At 33.9% G+C, this 19872-nt stretch overlaps 1 protein-coding gene across 11 annotated transcripts in view; it reads right to left on the bottom strand.

Moving 5' to 3' along the window:
* The window catches only part of VPS13B (vacuolar protein sorting 13 homolog B), a 773631-nt gene that overhangs the window by 685090 nt on the left and 68669 nt on the right, over positions 1 to 19872 (bottom strand). For all 11 annotated transcript variants that reach the window (XM_057735654.1, XM_057735658.1, XM_057735653.1 and 8 more), the window contains 6 exons: positions 17249 to 17344; positions 16659 to 16781; positions 16054 to 16191; positions 15019 to 15106; positions 5749 to 5940; positions 1981 to 2150 (listed from right to left, as the gene is read on the bottom strand). In XM_057735654.1, the coding sequence (XP_057591637.1) occupies positions 1981 to 2150; positions 5749 to 5940; positions 15019 to 15106; positions 16054 to 16191; positions 16659 to 16781; positions 17249 to 17344 (807 nt within the window). The remainder of the gene's footprint in view (positions 1 to 1980; positions 2151 to 5748; positions 5941 to 15018; positions 15107 to 16053; positions 16192 to 16658; positions 16782 to 17248; positions 17345 to 19872) is intronic.

The following is a 19872-nucleotide window of genomic DNA, read 5'->3' as shown; positions in this document are numbered from 1 at the left end:
ACTTCCTCTTTTCCAGTTTGGATTCCTTTTATTTCATTTTCTTCTCTTATTGCTGTGGCTAAAATTTCCAAAACTCTGTTGAATAACAATGGTGAGAGTGGACACCCTTGTCTTGTTCCTGTTCTTAGAGGGAATGCTTTCAGTTTTTCACCGTTTAGAGTGCTGTTGGCTGTTGGTTTCTCATATATGGCTTTTATTATGTTGAATTACCTTTTGTCTTAAGCTCTGCGTTTTCTTTTTTTTTTTTAATTTTTTTTTAATTTTTTTGGGGGTACACCAGGTTCAATCATCTGTTTTTATACACATATCCCCGTATTCCCTCCCTTCCTTGACTCCCCCTCCTCGAGTCCCCCCCACCCTCCCCACCCCAGTCCTCTAAGGCATCTTCCATCCTCGAGTTGGGCTCCCTTTGTTATACAACAACTTCCCACTGACTATTTTACAGTTGGTAGTATATATATGTCTGTGCTACTCTCTCGCTGCATTTTCTGATATTGAAACAGCCACTCTATCTTTCCTTTGATTAGCATTTAAATGGTGTATCTTTTTCCATCCTTATATTTCTAGCTTGTGTTATAGTTTTCACCTCCAGAACTTCATTTCATTCTTTTTTTAATGGATTGAGGTCTTTCAAAATCTTCCACTTTTTTGTCTTTCTTGAACTTACTAATCATAGTTACTTTAAAGTTCATGCTTATGCTGTCATATTTTAATTTTTCTCCACTGAGATTTTCCCCAGATGATCTCTTTACCCAACAATACAATGAATAATTATGAGTGGCTGACAGAGTGCAAATATACAAAATGAAACTGATATTATCTTAATGCTCCTCCATACTTCCATAAGTTCTTCTTATTTAAAGTTAGGCCAATTTTTACTTCTATAATCATCATTATGTAACCATTAAAAGAAATATAACCTCAAAAATAATAAAGATAACAGACAATACCTTATATGTATATGGCAGACTCAGAAAGCAATACCTGGTATATGGACCTAAAATATTAAGCATCTAATAAATCCTCATTAACAGTAACAGTAATACTCACCAGGTTCCTAATATGTGCAAAATGGTTAAAAGGCATTATCTCAGTGAATATTCAAAATCATTCTAGGAGCTAGGTACTTTGGGGGAATTGCTCTGTGCCAGGACCCTGACAATCTTAAAATCCACGTAGACCACAAAGGCAAGACTAAACCACACGAGGCCTAAGCCATGGCAGAGCATCCAGTGATACTATCAGAACTGGGGAAAATAGGTGGTCTTGTGAGGAACTGCTAAAAGACGATTTCTAAGTCAACCTCTCATCTTGAAAAATGCTGCTATGGAAAATATTCTCATCAGCATCCCTCTTTCAGGGTGCTCTCCATCCACTCTCTCTGAGTACAGCTGTAGGCTACATATCTGCTTAATTACAGTGTGGAACTGAATCCTTGTCAACAAGGTACACTACCACGTGTGCTGAAGCTCATTTGTCATTCTAGAGTCAAGGCTGTCCTGAAAGGGACAAGGCAAGCTGACACCACTACTGATTTGGTTTTGCTTTCTATGTAAGTAATAAACTATCTGAATCTGTCTGGGCTTGTTGCCTCTTTACTGGCTTACTCTGTCAGGCTACATGAAAAATATAATTTTCTCTTGTTTTTCAAAAAAGGAAAACAAGGCTTAGAGATATAAAGCAAAGTGTCCTAAGGTGTCATAGCTTGTACATGGTCTGACATCTAGGCCCATGGTCTTCAATATTTCTTTACAGAGCCTTAGCATGAGGTTATTTTTTTAATCTATTTATTTGTTTATATAAATATATATAAATTACTTTCTAAGAATTAACAATTACAGTTACATTGCTTTAACTTCATCATGGATAACTATTATATATAGACAGATATTCTTTTACTTAACCAACATCCTCTTACAATATAGTAGGAGCAACAAATATGCATATATAAGAAAACAAGTAGTGAATGACAAAACATACCTTTTCTCCCATAATGACAGGTAGCAAATGATCCAGCAAGTTGAATTCTGCCATGAAAATTGTGAAGGTACATTTGAAGAGAGTAATACTTGTATGTCGAGTAGGAATATATTCCTCCAAAGATGCTACTTCTTCAGGATTCAGCATTATTTCACTTTCATCCTTAATATCTAAAATTAAATAATAGAAATTAAATGAAAATTTATTTTTAAATGATTTTCTTAATTAACTAAAAAATTAATTAATTCTCCAAATTTTAAGGTCAAATTCTCTTTTTTTTGACGAAGAAGCAGTTGTAAAATAGTGTTTCCTTTAACAAGAATAAATTATTCCACCCTAGAAAATGTATGCCTTTGTTATATAAAAATTCTTAATCTCTGTCATTAAAAGAGTAACAGCTTCCTTTCATAAAAACACCACTGAGGTAATGTAAATTCAAGCCACAGACTAGGAGAAAATATTTGCCATAGACAGATACATAGATAGGCATAGGTAGCTGCAAAAAGGACTCATACCCACAGCATATTAAAAATTAAATTTAAAACCACCTACAAATCAAAAATAAACAAATAATTCATTGGAAAACCAGGCAAAACAGCCTTGAACAAGCAAAAGACAATATATCCAAATGGCAAAAATTATTTCAAAAGGTAGTTAACATCATTAGGCATCAGATAACTACAAGTAATGTCACAATGTGGTAGCACTACACATACACTGGAAAAGCTAAAATGAAAAAGACTAAGAATACTAAAAGTTGGCAAGTATGCAGCAGCAAAGTTTTTCTATAAGGAGCCATATGGAAAATACTTTAGGCTTTGTGGTTATTACAGTTTGTCACAATTACTCAATTCTGCAACTATAGTACAAAAGCAGCCACAGACAAAACATAACTGAATGAGCATGACTATGTTCCAAAAAAATTTACCTATGAAAACTGAAAATTAAATTCCACACAGTTTTCATGTGTCACAAAATACCACTCTTTTTCATATTTTTCCAGCTATTTAAAATGCAAAACCCATTATCAACTCATGAGCTGTACAAAAAGATGCAGTAAGTCATAGTTTGCCAACCCCCTGATCAAAGCCAATTAAAACTCTCCTACACTGCCGGTAGGCATGTAAAGTGGTTCAACCACTTGGGAAAACAGTTTGGAAATACCTACTAAAGGTGAACATATATAATCATTTTACCTAAGGAATTCCATTCTTAAATTCTCAACAGAAATGAGTATATATGTTTAACAAAAGTTAGCTAGAATGCTGGTAGCATCACTACCGTAATAACCAAAAACTATAAACAAACCAAATACTTATCAACAGTAAAATGGATAAATAACTTATGGTGTATTCACAAAATGGGATACTAAAAAGAAATGAGACTAAATCCCATAAACATAATGTAAGTTAAAGACACAGACAAAAGAGTATATACTGTGTGATTACATTTACATGAATTCTAAAATACGGCAAACTAAATCTAGGATGTTAGAAGTAAGGAGAGTGGTTACCCTTGGGGTCAGAGTAATAACTAAAAGAGGGCAAGAAGGAGAATTCTGGAGTGCTGGTAAGGTTCCATTTCCTGAACAGTGAGTCACATAGATGTGGTTAAGTTTACAAAATTCACAAAACTATACCCTTAGATTTTGTGTGCTTTCCAGTATGTATATTACACTTCAAAAACTAATTAAAAAAAAAAAAGAATGGAGGAGAACTACTAACTACTCAGAGTGAGAACTGCCTGTATAAAATAAGTTAGCAGCAGTTTCTTTATATAGATCATATTTCTGAAATGATAAACTGTTTCAAATAAAAATTCATTTTACATAAACGTGTGGGGGCCATAATTCCACTGTGGAAGAGATTGTTAATTGCAATCTTTTCTTCTTCCTTTTGGCAATAAAACTCTCTGAATTTTAAGTCAGGTATATGGACTCCTTCTATAGAATACATTTTCCAGCCTCCCTGACTGCTGGGTGCAGGGACATGTTACTAAGTTTTGGTCACTAAGATGACAGAGCCATGTCATTAAATGAAACTACATACCTACCATTTTCTCTTGTTCCCCCTTCCTGTTGATTAAAATTAGACATGGTATTAATGGTGAGCCAATACTGACCCTGTAGATGAGGTATACCTCAGAGGATCGTAGAAAAACAAGATAAAAGGAATTCTGGGTCTAAGACAACATCATGAAACAAAGTCACCCTAGTCCCCAGGAGTACCTACCAGCTTGGGCTTTAACATGAGAAAAATTAATTATATACTATTTTTTGTGTGAACACTAGTTTTCATTTCTCTGGGATAAATGCCCAGGAATGCAGTTGCTGAGCTGTACAGCAGCTGCATGTTAGGTTTTTTTAAAAAACTGCCAAACTGTTTTTAGGAGTGGCTGTACCATTTTATATTCCCACCAGCAATGAATCAGTGATCCAGTTTCTTCACATCCTCCCCAACATTTAGTGTTGTCACTGTTTTCTGTTCTAGCCCTTCTGTACATAATATCCTAGCACTTATCAGAGTGCCTGGCATGGAGCAGACATTCAAGTAAGGCGCAAGAAATGAATGCATGAACATACCAAGCATTTACGGTACTGTGTTACATGATTTTACATGCGCTAATCTTTGGAAGTAGGTCCTATTAGCGTATCATTTAGGACAACAGTAAATATGCTGTGACAAAAGAAAATAATGGAAGCATCAACAGATATTTATTTCTCTTTCACTCAACAATCTGAGTCTAGAGAATCCGTGCTGACATGGTGCCACCACACTACTAAAGACTTCGGCTCTCTCTATCTTGTTCTGTCATCCTCAGCATGCAGCTTTCATTTCAGGGTTGAAGCTAGCAGGTCCAGGTCTGCCATTATAATTGCTTTCCATCAAGAAGAAAGGGGAAAAGAAAAAAAGGAAGACACACTTTTTTCCTCTTAAAGTTTTGTCGCAAAAATTCACATGATGTTTTGCTCCCATCCCAGTAGCCAGAACTTACTCATATCACTATATTTGGGAAGTGAAATCTTTATTTCTATCATGAAAAGTTCTACCATAGAAATTTCTATTACTATAAGAGGAGAATGGATATTGGGGAGACATTTAACCAACTCTTATCACAATAATTAAACTCACAGAGATAGAGAAATGGAAAAATCAGTGATATTGATTACTTCCTAAGGTCAATAACAAGTGGGGGTCAGAATTCAAACCCTAGTCTGACTCCACAGGCTGAGTTCTTTATTATTCTGTACTTCTTCATTATACTATTATGTCCTGCTCTAGAATGCTTTATTGCATAAAGAAGAAATTTGTATTTTATGAAACTGTGATAACCATATCTTTATACCATGCAGAAAATATTAGTCACACAGAAAATTCTTTTTTACCAGTAGGACCTAAGGTTTCCTGAATGTTAAATTTGTATGTTTAAAACCCATCCTTTTCATGCCTCCTCCTTAGAATCCACTAAGCTGTAAAAATGGTCATATTTCAGGAGTATATAAGGGAAAGAGTATCAAAAAGGTGTGATGATAGAATACTGACAAATACTGGCAAATAAAGTACGTACTTATGCAAATAATTTTTGAATATCAACCTCTCCCATAACTTCCACACATAAGTTTATTCTTTAAATTAACAAGTAAATATATTAAAGTCAGATAGGCAAAACATATTAAAAAGTTTAAGTTATTAGCAAAATACAACAAATTGTGTTATACAGTCATTCAAATCAACTGTCAAGACGTTCAAAATTAAGCCAAAAACAAACCTGGTTTTAGTCTACTATATGGTTCGTACTCATGTTCCAATGCACAAACAATCATTTTTAAAATTCTATGTACTGCACTGCTATCCAAGCGAAAATCAAGAGGACCTATAACAAGGCTTTTGGTAGATTTTTCCTGAACTGCTCCCAAATCTTCACTTTTCCCTGAAGAAAAGTCTTGTTGATTTGCAGAACCTACAAGAAGTCAAAGTTCATATTAATATGTAAGTATCAATCAGAAATACCAAGTATATATTTTGATATCACTCTTATCTTTTTAGCTTACAGCTTAATGCCTTAAGACCAATTCTACATCAGCTGGATACACAAAACCCTGCTGATCTATATTTTTCTTTATGCAGATGAGAAGATATCAACAAGAAACAGTTAATTTAAAAAACAATTATTCCTGTTATCTATTTAATGTTATAAGATGTGCTATAAAACTGAAATGGTCATTCTTGAAAAATAATTCTCTAAAATTGAACTGGCCTATACCCAATAATTCTGTACACAATACTATTAGGATGACTGAGAAAGAAGACTCCAGAGGAAGTTGCATTTTACTACTACTTATCTTAGAAGTTTCACTGAAAAATTGATTGCTTAAAACTACACGTTCAAAGGTAGCTCGAGAGTCTTATAATGACCATGGAAGTAAACAATAGGTATTACCCGCTTTGAAATTTTTCCAGAATAAAATCATTATGGCAATGCTCCATGGGGTGGAATCCAGTCTCCTCAATACCTTACCTCCCCATATATCGAAAAGAAACCAAGGCTGTCTTCTAAAGAAAATCTTGGCTCTATCTACAGGTATTTCTCCTTATCTAACATGTCTACACCTTACATTAGAGATTTGGTTTTAATATATAAATTCAGTATTTTAAGTGATAACACACAGTAGATTTTAATTCTTAAGCTTTATGTCTATTCAAACAAAAACAGGAAAGTAAAACTTTCCAGCATTTACTACCTTGAGAATCTAGGAAGGCCCAGTTAAATACAAAAATTCTATACCTACACTTTTAAATAACTTTTTCAAAAATACATTTCCTTCATTTCAAACAAAGGAGTTCAGTTCAACTTTTAGTCTCAGTACCACAGACAAAAATAAATAAATTTAGTATTCATATATTCTTAACAAGATGATTACACACAGACTTAAGTGTCACAAATAAAACATACAAAGTTAATCTTAAACATTTTATGACACAAATAATACTGGGTCACATTATAAATTAGGTATAAATAACATATCATTAACATAAAAAAATTACTTTCCACAGCTAAACCAGACATTTATAGAATTACCTGTTGGGATGAGGTAACTTGAAGATAATCAGAAGGACTCTGGTTGCAAATCAAAATATTCAAAAACAAGGAAAATATCCTGCTTTGAGTCCTGTAGGGGCTATTAGGCTTCTTCAAAAAATGTCACTTTATAAGAAGACCCTTCTCTTAGACATCAGATTGTCTCTAAAACAATAGAAGTCTAGAGGCTTCTATTTTCTTTTTCAGATAATGCAAATTGATTATAATGCAGTTTAAATTTAGATGCCAGTGGCTTATCTAACATGTAAAATAGTGGCTGGCTTTTAGCTACGTCTTCTCAGCAAGGTATTTACTTGTGCTCATCTTCAACATGTTTGGTTATTCCAGCCCCCTGAATGTTTGGCTATTCTTATTAAGAGTCAAGACAATATCCACTTAGCCTAATTAAATTGAAGGACTGGCCAGGCTCTCCAGGACAGCCAGAGGCAAGAGAACCTGCACTGCCCACATGTGCCTTTACTTTTATACCTATTAATACAAAATTCTTCTTCCTATCTAAAGAGGAATCTGCAAGCTACCAAAACAACTCCACCAACCATCTGTGGTATCAGTGTACAAGGAACTCTACTTTTATTCATGAGAACTATATATCCCTAAGTGTCTTCTTTCACTAGAAATTCACCTGCTTTCTTTCCCCACTGGTTCTCATTAAAGTTTGCTTGTATGCAACATATATCTTATGAGTCTGAGTCTCTGTATAAAACCCATACCTTTAAACAAAAAAAGTAGCTCTGACCCAGGAACTAGAAAATTAATCCTTAAACAGAATAATTTAGGAAACAAGAAACCTTTTACTCCAATATTCTCCTAAATTAACACCAACACTCTCCCAAGACATCCAGATTCAAAACGGCAATGAACCATGATGCCTCTCTCTCATCCTTTTCTTCAATCCAATAACTAAATAGTTTAAATTTTATCTCTATGTCTCTAAAATATTCCTTTCATAGATTACATTTTCAGCTATCTACTTTAGGTCCATAAAAACATTTGCAATAATTTCTTAAATAAAAAAAGACTAAAAGTTACAACAATAATATTTAAAGTTATATTAATAAGAAATAATTTCTAAAGCACTGAGTGCTTTCAAGCAGCATAACAAAAATGAAGTAATTATCAGAATGCTTATTAATATCAAGCAGTAGCACAAGAAACTTATTAACTGAATTATTCTTTATATGTCATTTTATAATGTGGGTAAAGTACTACTACATCATTGATCACAAAAAAAATAAATAATACAAGCTCTTTTTCTTACTGCACTTAATAGTTTTTTACATTAAGTAAATACTATCATGAACTTACTTAAGGCATACCAATCAAATCTGCTTTCAAAATTGCAGAATTCACTACAAGCATTCTAAAAGTATTAGTTTAATATGCATTTAGATACCTAAGATAAAATTTAGGGCACTTCTTGATAATTTGGACTATAGAAACAATAGTCAGGTCACAACAAACCATGAATTTTAGATAAAACATTTCCTTGAAGTATTCAAAATTAACCTCTTTAGAGAATTCAAAATACTTTTCTTAGGTTTATAAATACTAAACATTCCAGGAATTTATTTCAAGTAATCCAAGGAAGAAGAAAATCTGAACACAGTGGTTACAAATGCAGGCTGCAGAGTTAAAACTAGCTGGGTTCAAATCCCACATAAAAAGTGTATGATCTTGGCCAAGTTACAAAACCTGTATAGGACTGGCTGTTTCCTCATATGGAAAATGGAGATATTGTTATCTACCTTATAGGGTTATTATGAGGATTAGATAAGCTAATACATGTAAAACATTTAGAAGAGCGCCTTCCATTTAAAACCATTCAATAGGGACTTCCTAGGTGGCACAGTGGTTAAGAATCCACCTGCCAAGGCAGGGGACATGGGTTCGATCCCTGCTCCAGGGAGATCCCACATGCCACAGAGCAACTAGGCCTGTGTGCCACACCTACTGAGCCTGCGCTCTAGAGTCCGCGAGCCACAACTATTGAGCCCATGTGCCACAACTACTAAAACCCACGCGCTTAGAGCCCGTGCTCTACAATAAGAGAAGCCACGGCAATGAGGAGCCCACACACCACAACAAAGAGTAGCCCCTGCTCGCCACAACTAGAGAAAGCAGCAACGAAGACCCAACACAGGCAATACATAAATAAATTAATAAATTTAAAAAAAAAAGAAATCACTGAAGCTGAACAGGAAAAAAAAAAAAAGAATAAAACCATTCAATAAATATTAGCTATTATCACCATCACCTTAAGTGAATATAGATTCACAATGAGAAACAAACATACAAAAGCAGCTACCAAAAAGCAGGTAAAGAATAAGTGAACAGATTACTGGGTGAAAGAATGAATACATTATTAATGTACATGTGACAGTCAAAAGTTAAAACCTTATTATTTTCTCAAAACAAATTATCTGCTTATACAACAGAGAAAGTATCTGTGTAAGCAGTAAGCCAAAAGCAAGAAAATGATTACCACAAATCTCAGAAAAGCAGTGTCTTCCAGTGAGGGAGGGAGAAGACTGTGATGGAAAAGGAACACACAAGAGGCTAGCAAAGTTGACACTGTCCTGTTGCTTGGCTTGTGTGGAGAATATACAGGTGTTTATATTTCCTTGCTATTCTGTACATAAATGTATAAAACTTTCTGTTTGTATGTTATGATCTAACATTTTGTTTAAAAAAAGTTAAAGACTAAGATATCTACAACAATCCATACTATTCATAGGAATGGAATATGTGAAAAATTCAAAAATTAACAAACTACCAGCTTCTCAGGCAGAAAATATATAAGCACCCTAGCAAATATAAATCATGTTTCAATCTTTCAAAAACTTTAGAAACAAATATATACAAATAACAAAATTTTCAGTGGGAGGTTTCCTTCACTTGAAAGGCAGACTACTTCACACTCTATCTACCCCCTCACAAAATACCAAATTCACAGCATATGCGCAAGACATCATACTAAACGAGAAGTAACCTACCAGCTTACATTTGGCAACTACAACACAATAAAAATTTGCAAAGTTCTTTGAACAGAGACTTCTGAATTGCACTTTCATATACAGGTATCCCTTGCTTTTCAAAGGTTAGTTTTAGGCCATTTCGCTTTTACAAAAGATTTACATTACCTGTTTCTGAACAGAATTTTCACTTTTACAAAAAAAATGTGAAAATAGCATTCACCATTTGTTTTGCAAGGAAGCATTACAGAGAAAACACACACTCCCAGTGCTGAGAGTGCCACCAGCAAGCTCCTTTCTCAGGAACTACACTCATAATCTCAGCATCAACCCACCATAGCTCTGAACTGTCTGTGAGCATCTGTGCTTTATCTCAACTTATTTTGTGCATCCGTTAACAAGATCTGATCTAAGGTAACTGCTTCTTTACTTTACACCATTTCGGATTACCAAAGGTTTCATACGAATGCTATAGTGGGGGAAACCAAAGACATAACTGACTACTGAACATCCCTACCAATGTCCACAGGTACCAATGTCCATCTTTTCCTCCAAAAATTTCCCTTTTGGGTCTCTATCTTCCTTAGTGATTATCATTATTCACCAAGTAACTCAAGACCAAAATCTGATCAACTATTTGAATTTTATTTTTAAATATATCAATGTGAAGTCTGTGAGGACTTTAAGCACAGAGTTAAACCAGCCTGATTGCAATATGGATTACAGGTGGGCAAGAGTGGAAGAAGAAAGTCAGTAAAAAAGCTATTAGAGGGACTTGCCTGGTGGCACAGTGGTTAAGAATCTGCCTGCCAATGCAGGGAACACAGGTTCAATCCCTGGGCTGGGAACATCCCAAATGCCACAAAGCAACTAAGCCCGTGTGCCACAACTACTGAGCCTGTGCTCTAGAGCCCATGAGCCATAACGACTGAAGCCCTCGTGCCACAACTATAGAAGCTCATGTGCCTAGAGCCCATGCTCTGCAACAAGAGAAGTCACTGCAGTGAGAAGTCCATGTACCGCAATGAAGAGTAGCCCCCACTCACCACAACTAGAGAAAGCCCGCACACAGCAACAAAGACCCAATGCAGCCAATAAATAAGTTTATTTTTTAAAAAAGCTATTAGAAACTAGAGATGATAACAGATCGGATGTGAGTGTTAACAGTAGAGCTTAAGAAAAAATAGAGAGAAAATTTGACAAAATGTGCTGATGGGTTGGATTCTAGGAGAGAAGTGTGTCACAATGATTCCCAGGTTTCCGGCAAGTAGAGATGGTAGAAAAAATTTCCAATAAGAGAACACCGAAAATAGGGGAGAAGAAGCAGGTGGTCATAAGGATGTTAAGAACTCGAGGGGGGGGGAGTCAAGGAAGGGAGGGAATACGGGGATATGTGTATAAAAACAGATGATTGAACTTGGTGTACCCCCCAAAAAATAAAAAAAGAATTAAAAAAAGAATTCAATTTCAACATATTCAATTTTGAGGTATTTGTGAGACACAGAAGTGAAAATGTCAAGTGTACACTGGATATACCTAATCCTAAATCTTAAAGAATTCGGACTAAAAATACAAATATGGATATCAACAACATATAGAAGATACTCATATCCATGAAAAAGAGTAAGATTACTTCAGGAAGAGTTTAGGAAAACAAGCAAATCCAAGGTTTGACCAATGAGAACACCAACATTCAGAAATCTATTACGAAAGGAAAAGGCAGAAAATTACAGCTCCTTCCTCTATGTTGATCTGATAAAACTTAACGATCCTTCAAGATCAACTCCTCTGTGAAGTCTTCAACCCCATAGACAAAAGTAGTACCTTTCTCACCTGGACCTCTTTTAGCTGTTTGTACTGCTGTCCTTAACATGCTATATTAGAATCATTTATTTAAGTGTATAAACACTAGCTATTGATTTCTCGAGAAATGCTTTGGTCTTCTTTGCATTTACAATATCTAACTCATCACCTAACACGAAGAAATTACTTATTAAAGCATGAAAAAGTAACATAAAATGGTGAACCTATTTTGACTAAGCTTTCAATGTGAAAAAAGATTGGAATAACAAGAACAACATAGTATAGTTAAATTTCTGAAATCATTTGATTGTTAACATAAGAATGAAATACATAATAAAATAATAAAAGACTGTGCCCATAGTTTCCAAAAGAATATATTTCTACTTTTCTGTTCGAAACAACACACTTTTTTTTTAATAAAAAGATCTATATAACCTTCAAAATGTATTTAATACAGAAAAGGAAACATTTATGCTCTTTGACACCTTAATATGAAATTTGAAATATCAAAAAAAAATGTTTTTCAATTGGAGTATAATTGGTTTACGACATTGTGTTTGTTTCTGCTGCACAGGGAAGTGAATTTGCCATACGCATATACACATCCCCTCCCTTTTCAACCTCCCTCCCACCCCCCGCCATCCCACCCAAGAGGCCATCACAGAGAACTGAGATTAGCTCCCACCCAACTAGGCCATCACAGAGCACTGAGCTTAGCAGGTTCCCACTAGCTATCTATTTTACACATTGTAGTGTCTTTATGTCAAACCTAATCTCCCAATTCATCCCACCCTCCCCTTCCCCTGTGTCCACATGTCCATTCTCTATGTATGCCTTTCTATTCCTGCCCTGCAAATAGGTTCAACTGTACCATTTTTCTGGATTCCACGTATCTGCATTAATATATTTGTTTTTCTCTTTCTGACTTACTTCACTCTGTATGACAGATTCTAGCTCCATCCACATCTCTACAAATGACCCAACTTCATTTCTTTCTATGGCTGAATAATATTCCATTATATAATATATATCACATTTTCTTTATTCGTTCATCTGTCGATGAACATTTAGGTTGTTTCCATGTCCTGGCTTACTGCAAATAGTGCTGAGGTACCTGTGTCTTTTCAAATTATGGTTTTCTCAGGTTATATGCCAGTAGTGGGATTGCTGGGTCATATGATAGTTTCATTTTTAGTTTTTTAAGGAACCTCCATACTGTTCTCCATAGTGGCTGTATCAATTTACATTCCCACCAACAGTGCAGGAGGGTTCCCTTTTCTTTCTCTGCACCCTCTCCAGCATTTGTTTGTAGATTTTTTGATGATGCCCATTCTGACCGGTATGAGGTGATACCTCATTGTAGGTCTGATTTGCATTTCTCTAATAATTAGTGATGTTCAACATCTTTTCCTGTGCCTCTCAGCCATCTGTATGTCTTCTTTGGTGAAATATCTATTTAAGTCTTCTGCCCATTTTTTTGATTAGGTTGTTTGTTTTTTTGATATTGAGCTGCATGAGCTGTTTGTATATTTTGGAGATTAATCCGTTGTTCGTTGCATCATTTGCAAATATTTTCTCCCACTCTGTGGGTTGTCTTTTCATCTTGTTTATGGTTTCTTTTGCTGTGCAAAAGGTTTTAAGTTTAACTAGGTCCTATTTGCTTATTTTTGTTTTTATTTTCATTACTCTAGGAGGTGGGTCATAAAAGATCTTGCTGTGATTTATGTCAGAGTATTTTTTCTATGTTTTCCTCTAAGAGTTTTATAGTGTCCGGTCTTACATTTAGGTCTTTAACCCATTTTGAGTCCATTTTTGTGTATGGTGTTAGGGAGTGTTCTAATTTCATTCTTTTACATGTAGTTGTCCAGTTTTCCCAGCACCACTTACTGAAGAGGCTTGTCTTATCTCCATTGTATATTCTTGCCTCCTTTGTCATAGATTAGGCGACCACAGGTGTGTGGGTTTATCTCTGCGCTTTCCATCCTGTACCATTGATCTATATTTCTGTTGTTGTACCAGTACCATATTGTCTTGATTACTGCAGCTTTGTGGTACAGCCTGAAGTTGGGGAAACTGATTCCTCCAGCTCCATTTTTCTTTCTCAAGATTGCTTTGGCTAATCGGGGTCTTTTGTGTTTCCATACAAATTGTATAATTTTTTTCTCCTAATTCTGTGAAAATGCCATTGGTAATTTGATAGGGATTGCACTGAACCCATAGATTGCTTTGGGTAGTATAGTCATTTTCATAAAATTGATTCTTCCAATCCAGGAGCATGGTATGTCTCTCCATCTGTTTGTGTCATCTTTGATTTCCTTCATCAGTGTTTTATATTTTCTGAGTACAGGTCTCTTGCTTCCTTAGGTAGGTTTATTCCTAGGTATTCTATTCTTTTTGCTGCAGTGGTAAATGAGATTGTTTCCTTATTTTCTCTTTCTTATCTTTCATTGTTAATGTATAGGAATGTAAGAGATTTCTGTGCATTAATTTTTTTATTCTGCAAGCTTACCAAATTCATTGATCAGCTGTAGTAGTTTTCTGGTGGCATCTTTAGGATTTTCAATATATATTACCATGTCATCTGCAAACAGTGAAAGTTTTACTTCTTCTTTTCCAATTTGGATTCCTTTTATTTCCTTTCCTTCTTTGGTTGCTGTGGCTAGGACTTCCAATACTATGTTGAATAATAGTGGCGAGAGTGGACATCCTTGTCTTGTTCCTGATCTTAGAGGAAATACTTTCAGTTTTTCACCACTGAGAATAACATTTGCTGCGGGTTTGTCATATACGGCCTTTATTATGTTAAGGTAGGTTCCTTCTATGCCTGCTTCCTGGAGAGTATTTATCATAACTGGGTGTTGAATTTTATCAAAAGCTTTTTCTGCATCTATTGAGATAAAAATTTTTAATATCTGGTACATATTAGAACTAATTCTAGTTGATTACACAGAATATTTTTTCAATCAGCTGCACAAAGAAAGGATTAAAAATGTTAAGAATCTAAGAAAATTCTAACATGACATTAAAATTAAACCATTCCCCAAAGTAGCAGCAGGTAACTCTGATGTAACAGAGTGCAATAAGTCAAGGACCAAGTGATTCTGAAGAAGTCCTTGTTTCTGTTGTTCAAGGAAAAGCAAAGATAAAGGAAAGAAACCAGTACCTTTGCCACTGGTGTTCTCCATCGTATACAGGTAATCCATGTAGAAAGCCCCGAACCTTTGCATTCCAGCTATCTCAGTGTATGTCTCCTGCCAATAAAGCAAAGTAAACAGAACACACATCGTACAGAACAGACTTTTGGGTTTAAAGCCTGATAGGTCAAGAATCAGACACATACCCTTATGGAGAGTATGTACCAACTCAAAGGATTAACAAAATAGAAAGAAGAATAGTTGTTACCCAAAGAATTGACTTCTTAGAAAGGGAGTGTTGCCTCTACTATAGACCACACAAAAGGACATCTATAATTCTACTAGACAATTTGACCACTTTGTCAATAATGTATGGTTAATGAATACTACAATGGAGTTGGGCAGTATGGTCTTGACCTTTATCACCATCACAAAACTGTCTAATATATACTTTCAAATGGTTAATCCTTAATATTTTGACACTTATATGAAACAGTTCAAACACTAAAAATATACTAAAATATTTTTAAATGTATGTTAATTATGCAGGTCAAAATTAAATTCTTTACTTTCAACTATAAAAGTAAGTCTGCAGAATCGATGTAAATCATTGATTCTATTATAATAACTTTCAGTAACTTTTTTTGAGCTTTTAAATTTATTCCATAAAAAATGTTAAAATAATCTCATGTGAAAATTCAAACAGTACTAAGACATACATATAGTAAAATGTGAAATTCTTCACTTCTTTTCATTAATCCCACACTTCAAAAGTAACCAAAATTAAAAGAAATAATTCTACATGTTTCCTCCATGATTATGTTAATAGTAGGGAATGGATAAACAAACTAACTGTGGCTGCATGCTATATACAAGTAGAGACCTTTGTGCGCTCCCCAAACCTCTCTAGATACAGAAGCTAGACAGAAACATTCTTGATGTTTCAATAAAAAACTAGCATTCAGAATATATTACTGGAGAAGAAACATGGCAATCACAAGTATTTGCACAAAGTGTCCACCCCAGCACAACCTAGATTTCAGATAAAATGTGTACTCTCTGACCTTATGATTAGCTGCATCCAAGATAAATTCTGCACGAGTACCATTATTTTCTGGGCTTCGGTAATCAAACAATGAATTTGTGAGGTATGTCAAACCTTTCACACTCAAATTTTCACCACAAATGAAGAAACAGGCTTCCTGAAAATAAATGCAAAACTTTTGAACAAGAGGAAAAATCATTAGACAGTTAAAGAAAATAAAACCTTGGTTTTATAATACAAATTCAGTAGTCAATAGAAATCACTACAACTTGAAGTCCTGTAAAAAGACAAGGAATGCTGTCTCCATTTTCACTGCCTATTTTGGCAAAGAACATTTTAACAAACCAACGAGGAACTCCAAGTAGCTGCCATAAACAAGAAAGAAGAAACATTTATGAATTGGAAAGTATTTAGAACTACTGTCCAGGTGTTAAGTACTACCAACTTTCTAAATTCCCATGAGCTCTATAATTTCTTACAGGGGAAAACAGTAAAGTTCTCCTCTCAAGCCAAAGATATATGTAATCTAACAGATTTCTGGTATGGTAAAACACTTCAATAAGCACCTCATTATCCCTGCATTCTATCCAAAAAAAATGGAGGAAAGGGGAGATTTTGACTTACGGTTTCACTTCTATTCATATTCTCTTCAAAATCTTTAACACCCATAATTCCTTTAAGGCACATGGCTCTGCAACCTACAAAACCAATCTGGCAGTCAAAGAAAGGGTCTCCCATCATAAGGGCCTATAAGAGGAAAGGAAGCATTATGAACCTGAACTTCAACAAAAATGTTACAAGCTTTCTTTGCAGAATTTCTAAATTAGTTGAACATCTTTAGGATTATGACCTTTCCAAATTTATTCTTCTCAGATCACAAACCCTATTTAAAACAAGAAACATCCTACATGTCTCTGTATCCTCAAACCTTTGTATCCTAAATGACTGGCACTTCGAGAACATTAATCCACACATACACACGAGCACACACAAGTCAAATGAAAAAAACGAAAGAATAAATTAATGTTGCATCTTACAGTAAAATCTTTGTTAACGAATGATTATTTCAATCAATACTACTGATCACTAAAATAGAAATATAAAACTATTATATTTTTAAATATATCGTTTATGATAAAAACCTATATTTATTAAATATTAGCCTTAAGGACCATTACAAAGACTTAAAAGTATATTCAGTGTTGATGGATTACCTCAACTGTGGTTCCTTCTTGCTCCCAACACAACACTTCTTTAGATTTTACTTTTTGAGGGCTGTAATAACTACTCTCAGCTTGCATTTCAGTGAGCTGTGAAACAATTTAAAAATATTAAGTAAGTCAAATTAGTATTAAATGGCAATAAACTGTCATTAGTATGATGAATTGACGGAAACAACGCCAATTTTAAGATTCGGGAAATTAAATTATTAAGCAGGAAAACAGGTGCAACAAAAACAGCTGTAACAGATTATCCATGGTATAAAGGTTGAATATGCTAGCCTAAGTTTATACAGAGAATATAAATATCTTATTTTTCACTTTTTTGTTAATAATATTGCTTAAAAAGGTGAAAGCTATGTAGCTATAACAGTCCCATAGTTATAAAATGGCTCATATATTCTGCCAAAAATTTACATATGTTTTAACCTCAGTTCATTTCATAACGACTAATATAATTCAATCAGGTTTAGTTCAATCATTTCTAAGATTTCTACCTATTTGTAATCAAAAAGAAAGCTGTGAAGAAACACAAAGATTCATTCAACAAAACTTTTTTAGTTGCATGAGGGAAGCAGATTCAAGGGCTTTACTTTTAAAGTATATACTCTCATATTATGTCACAGACTCATTCAATCATGCAAATATTTACTGAGTGCCTGCTAGATAACAAGTACTAATCTAGATGCTGACAGAATATATATATTCTTGCTTCCATGAAATTTACAGCATACTATTTCTACGTACACAAAAAGTAGATAATTTAAATTATTTTTAAAAGATACTTTTCTAAATGCAAGGTGGTATCCTGGTTTGGATCATGTTACAGAAAAAGGTCATTGTGAAATAAATTAATATATGGAATTTAACAATAACGCACCAATGTTGGCTTCCCAGTTTTGACAGAAGAACTGTGATAGCGTAAGATGTTAATAATAGGGAAAACTGGGTAAGGAGTATATGTGAACTCTCTGTACTATCTTTGCAACTTTCCTGTAAATCTAAAACTATTCCAAAATAAAGATGTTAACTTTAACAAATAAAAATGTATTTGGCTCATGTTTGCTAATGATTTACTAGTGATCCTTACTCTTGTGAAATGGATATATTCTTCAAACTTAACTGCAAAGTCAAAGATCACATTTAAAAAAAAAAATTTAACTCAGGTCACATAGAACTTATTGAACTGAGAAGCTGTAATTCTAAGCATGATAACCTCTTTATACTGGGAATCAACAGATCATTCTCATTTTTTGTAACAGTGAGTTTTTATATAAGCCTTTATTTCTTGCATGATTCTAGAACTGGTATACACACTGTTGATGTTTTCAAAGTACAGTTCTATAACCTAAAATGCTTAAGTAACATTGAATATTTTAAACTTGATTGCCCTTCAGCTGTCCACAATTACTGTAGAGAAAAAAGCAATTAATTGATTAAAAGGACTCAAACATTACAAGAACAATTTTCAACATTATTTTTTGAACGCTACATTTAATTTGGCATGATTTTTGTTGGATTGATATCAACTGTTCAGAATGTTAATGTAGAAACATGACCTTATTTTCTGACCAAAATATGAGCCACAAATTAATTCCATACATTCTTCAAACCCAAGCTGAACAATGAATTCTAATGTTTTCCTCCTAAATATCAACATATTTCCCTTAGAGAAATCTTGGAGAGACATAAATGTCTCAAATTTTTTTAAAGATATATTGACTAATGACAAATAATACCCCAAAAGTCTATCAAAGTTTTGTATATAAATGCATGTTTTGACTGATTCCGTTTAACACCATTCTTCTCATCAGTGAAGTTAAAAGAAATGTACCAGAATAATTTCAAATTCAAAAGTAAACAAGTAAAAGTCACAAGAACGGATAGCACTTTACTAGCAATCCTTGACATCCCTCAAAAAATTAAATTAAAAATAATTTCACTTGGATCATCTAATTGGCAAAACATCTAACAATAGTTGGCAACAGTTGGCTTTTTATTATATTTTTAAAGGGTTTATTGCTTTATAATTTTTTTTTGCAGGTCGACCCATATCCCTTTGATGTAAACAAAGCTAAATCAGTGAATTTCGGTTGCAAAATTTTTAATAAACTGCTAATTTGTTTCATAAAATTCAGAAATAATAAAAAAATGGTATCAAAATAGCAGAGGTTATGTTTAGATTTTTTTATCATTTATGCCCCAAACTATTACCAAAATAAAAAAACTTTTAGCTAATCAAGCCATGACTAAACTTTTGTTGAAACATATTCTCTATATTTTTTTAGCTTTTGTCAAATTAGAAAATATAGAATAGTTTTAATTACAAAAATCTTTAAAAACTATTTTTAAATATTTTTAATCTACCACCTGCTAGAGTTAAAATTACAGAGCTTTACTACTGATTGAAAAAGTTTATTTCAAGCAGTTAAACAATCTAAGCTAAATTAAAAACACCAGAGCAGAAACTTAATTTTTCATTGCTACATTTCCAGTATCTAACAGTTGCCTGGAATAGTACCTGTAACACTATTTCACAGGCTGGACACATGAGTTTATCTTTTTCAGAAAAATGGCTCCGTAAAAAAATAAACCCACAAAGACAAATAAAATCAAAG

This window comes from Hippopotamus amphibius, chromosome 5, assembly GCF_030028045.1.
Source record: "Hippopotamus amphibius kiboko isolate mHipAmp2 chromosome 5, mHipAmp2.hap2, whole genome shotgun sequence".
Lineage (NCBI taxonomy): Eukaryota > Metazoa > Chordata > Mammalia > Artiodactyla > Hippopotamidae > Hippopotamus > Hippopotamus amphibius.
This window is presented reverse-complemented; position numbering and strand designations above follow the sequence as displayed.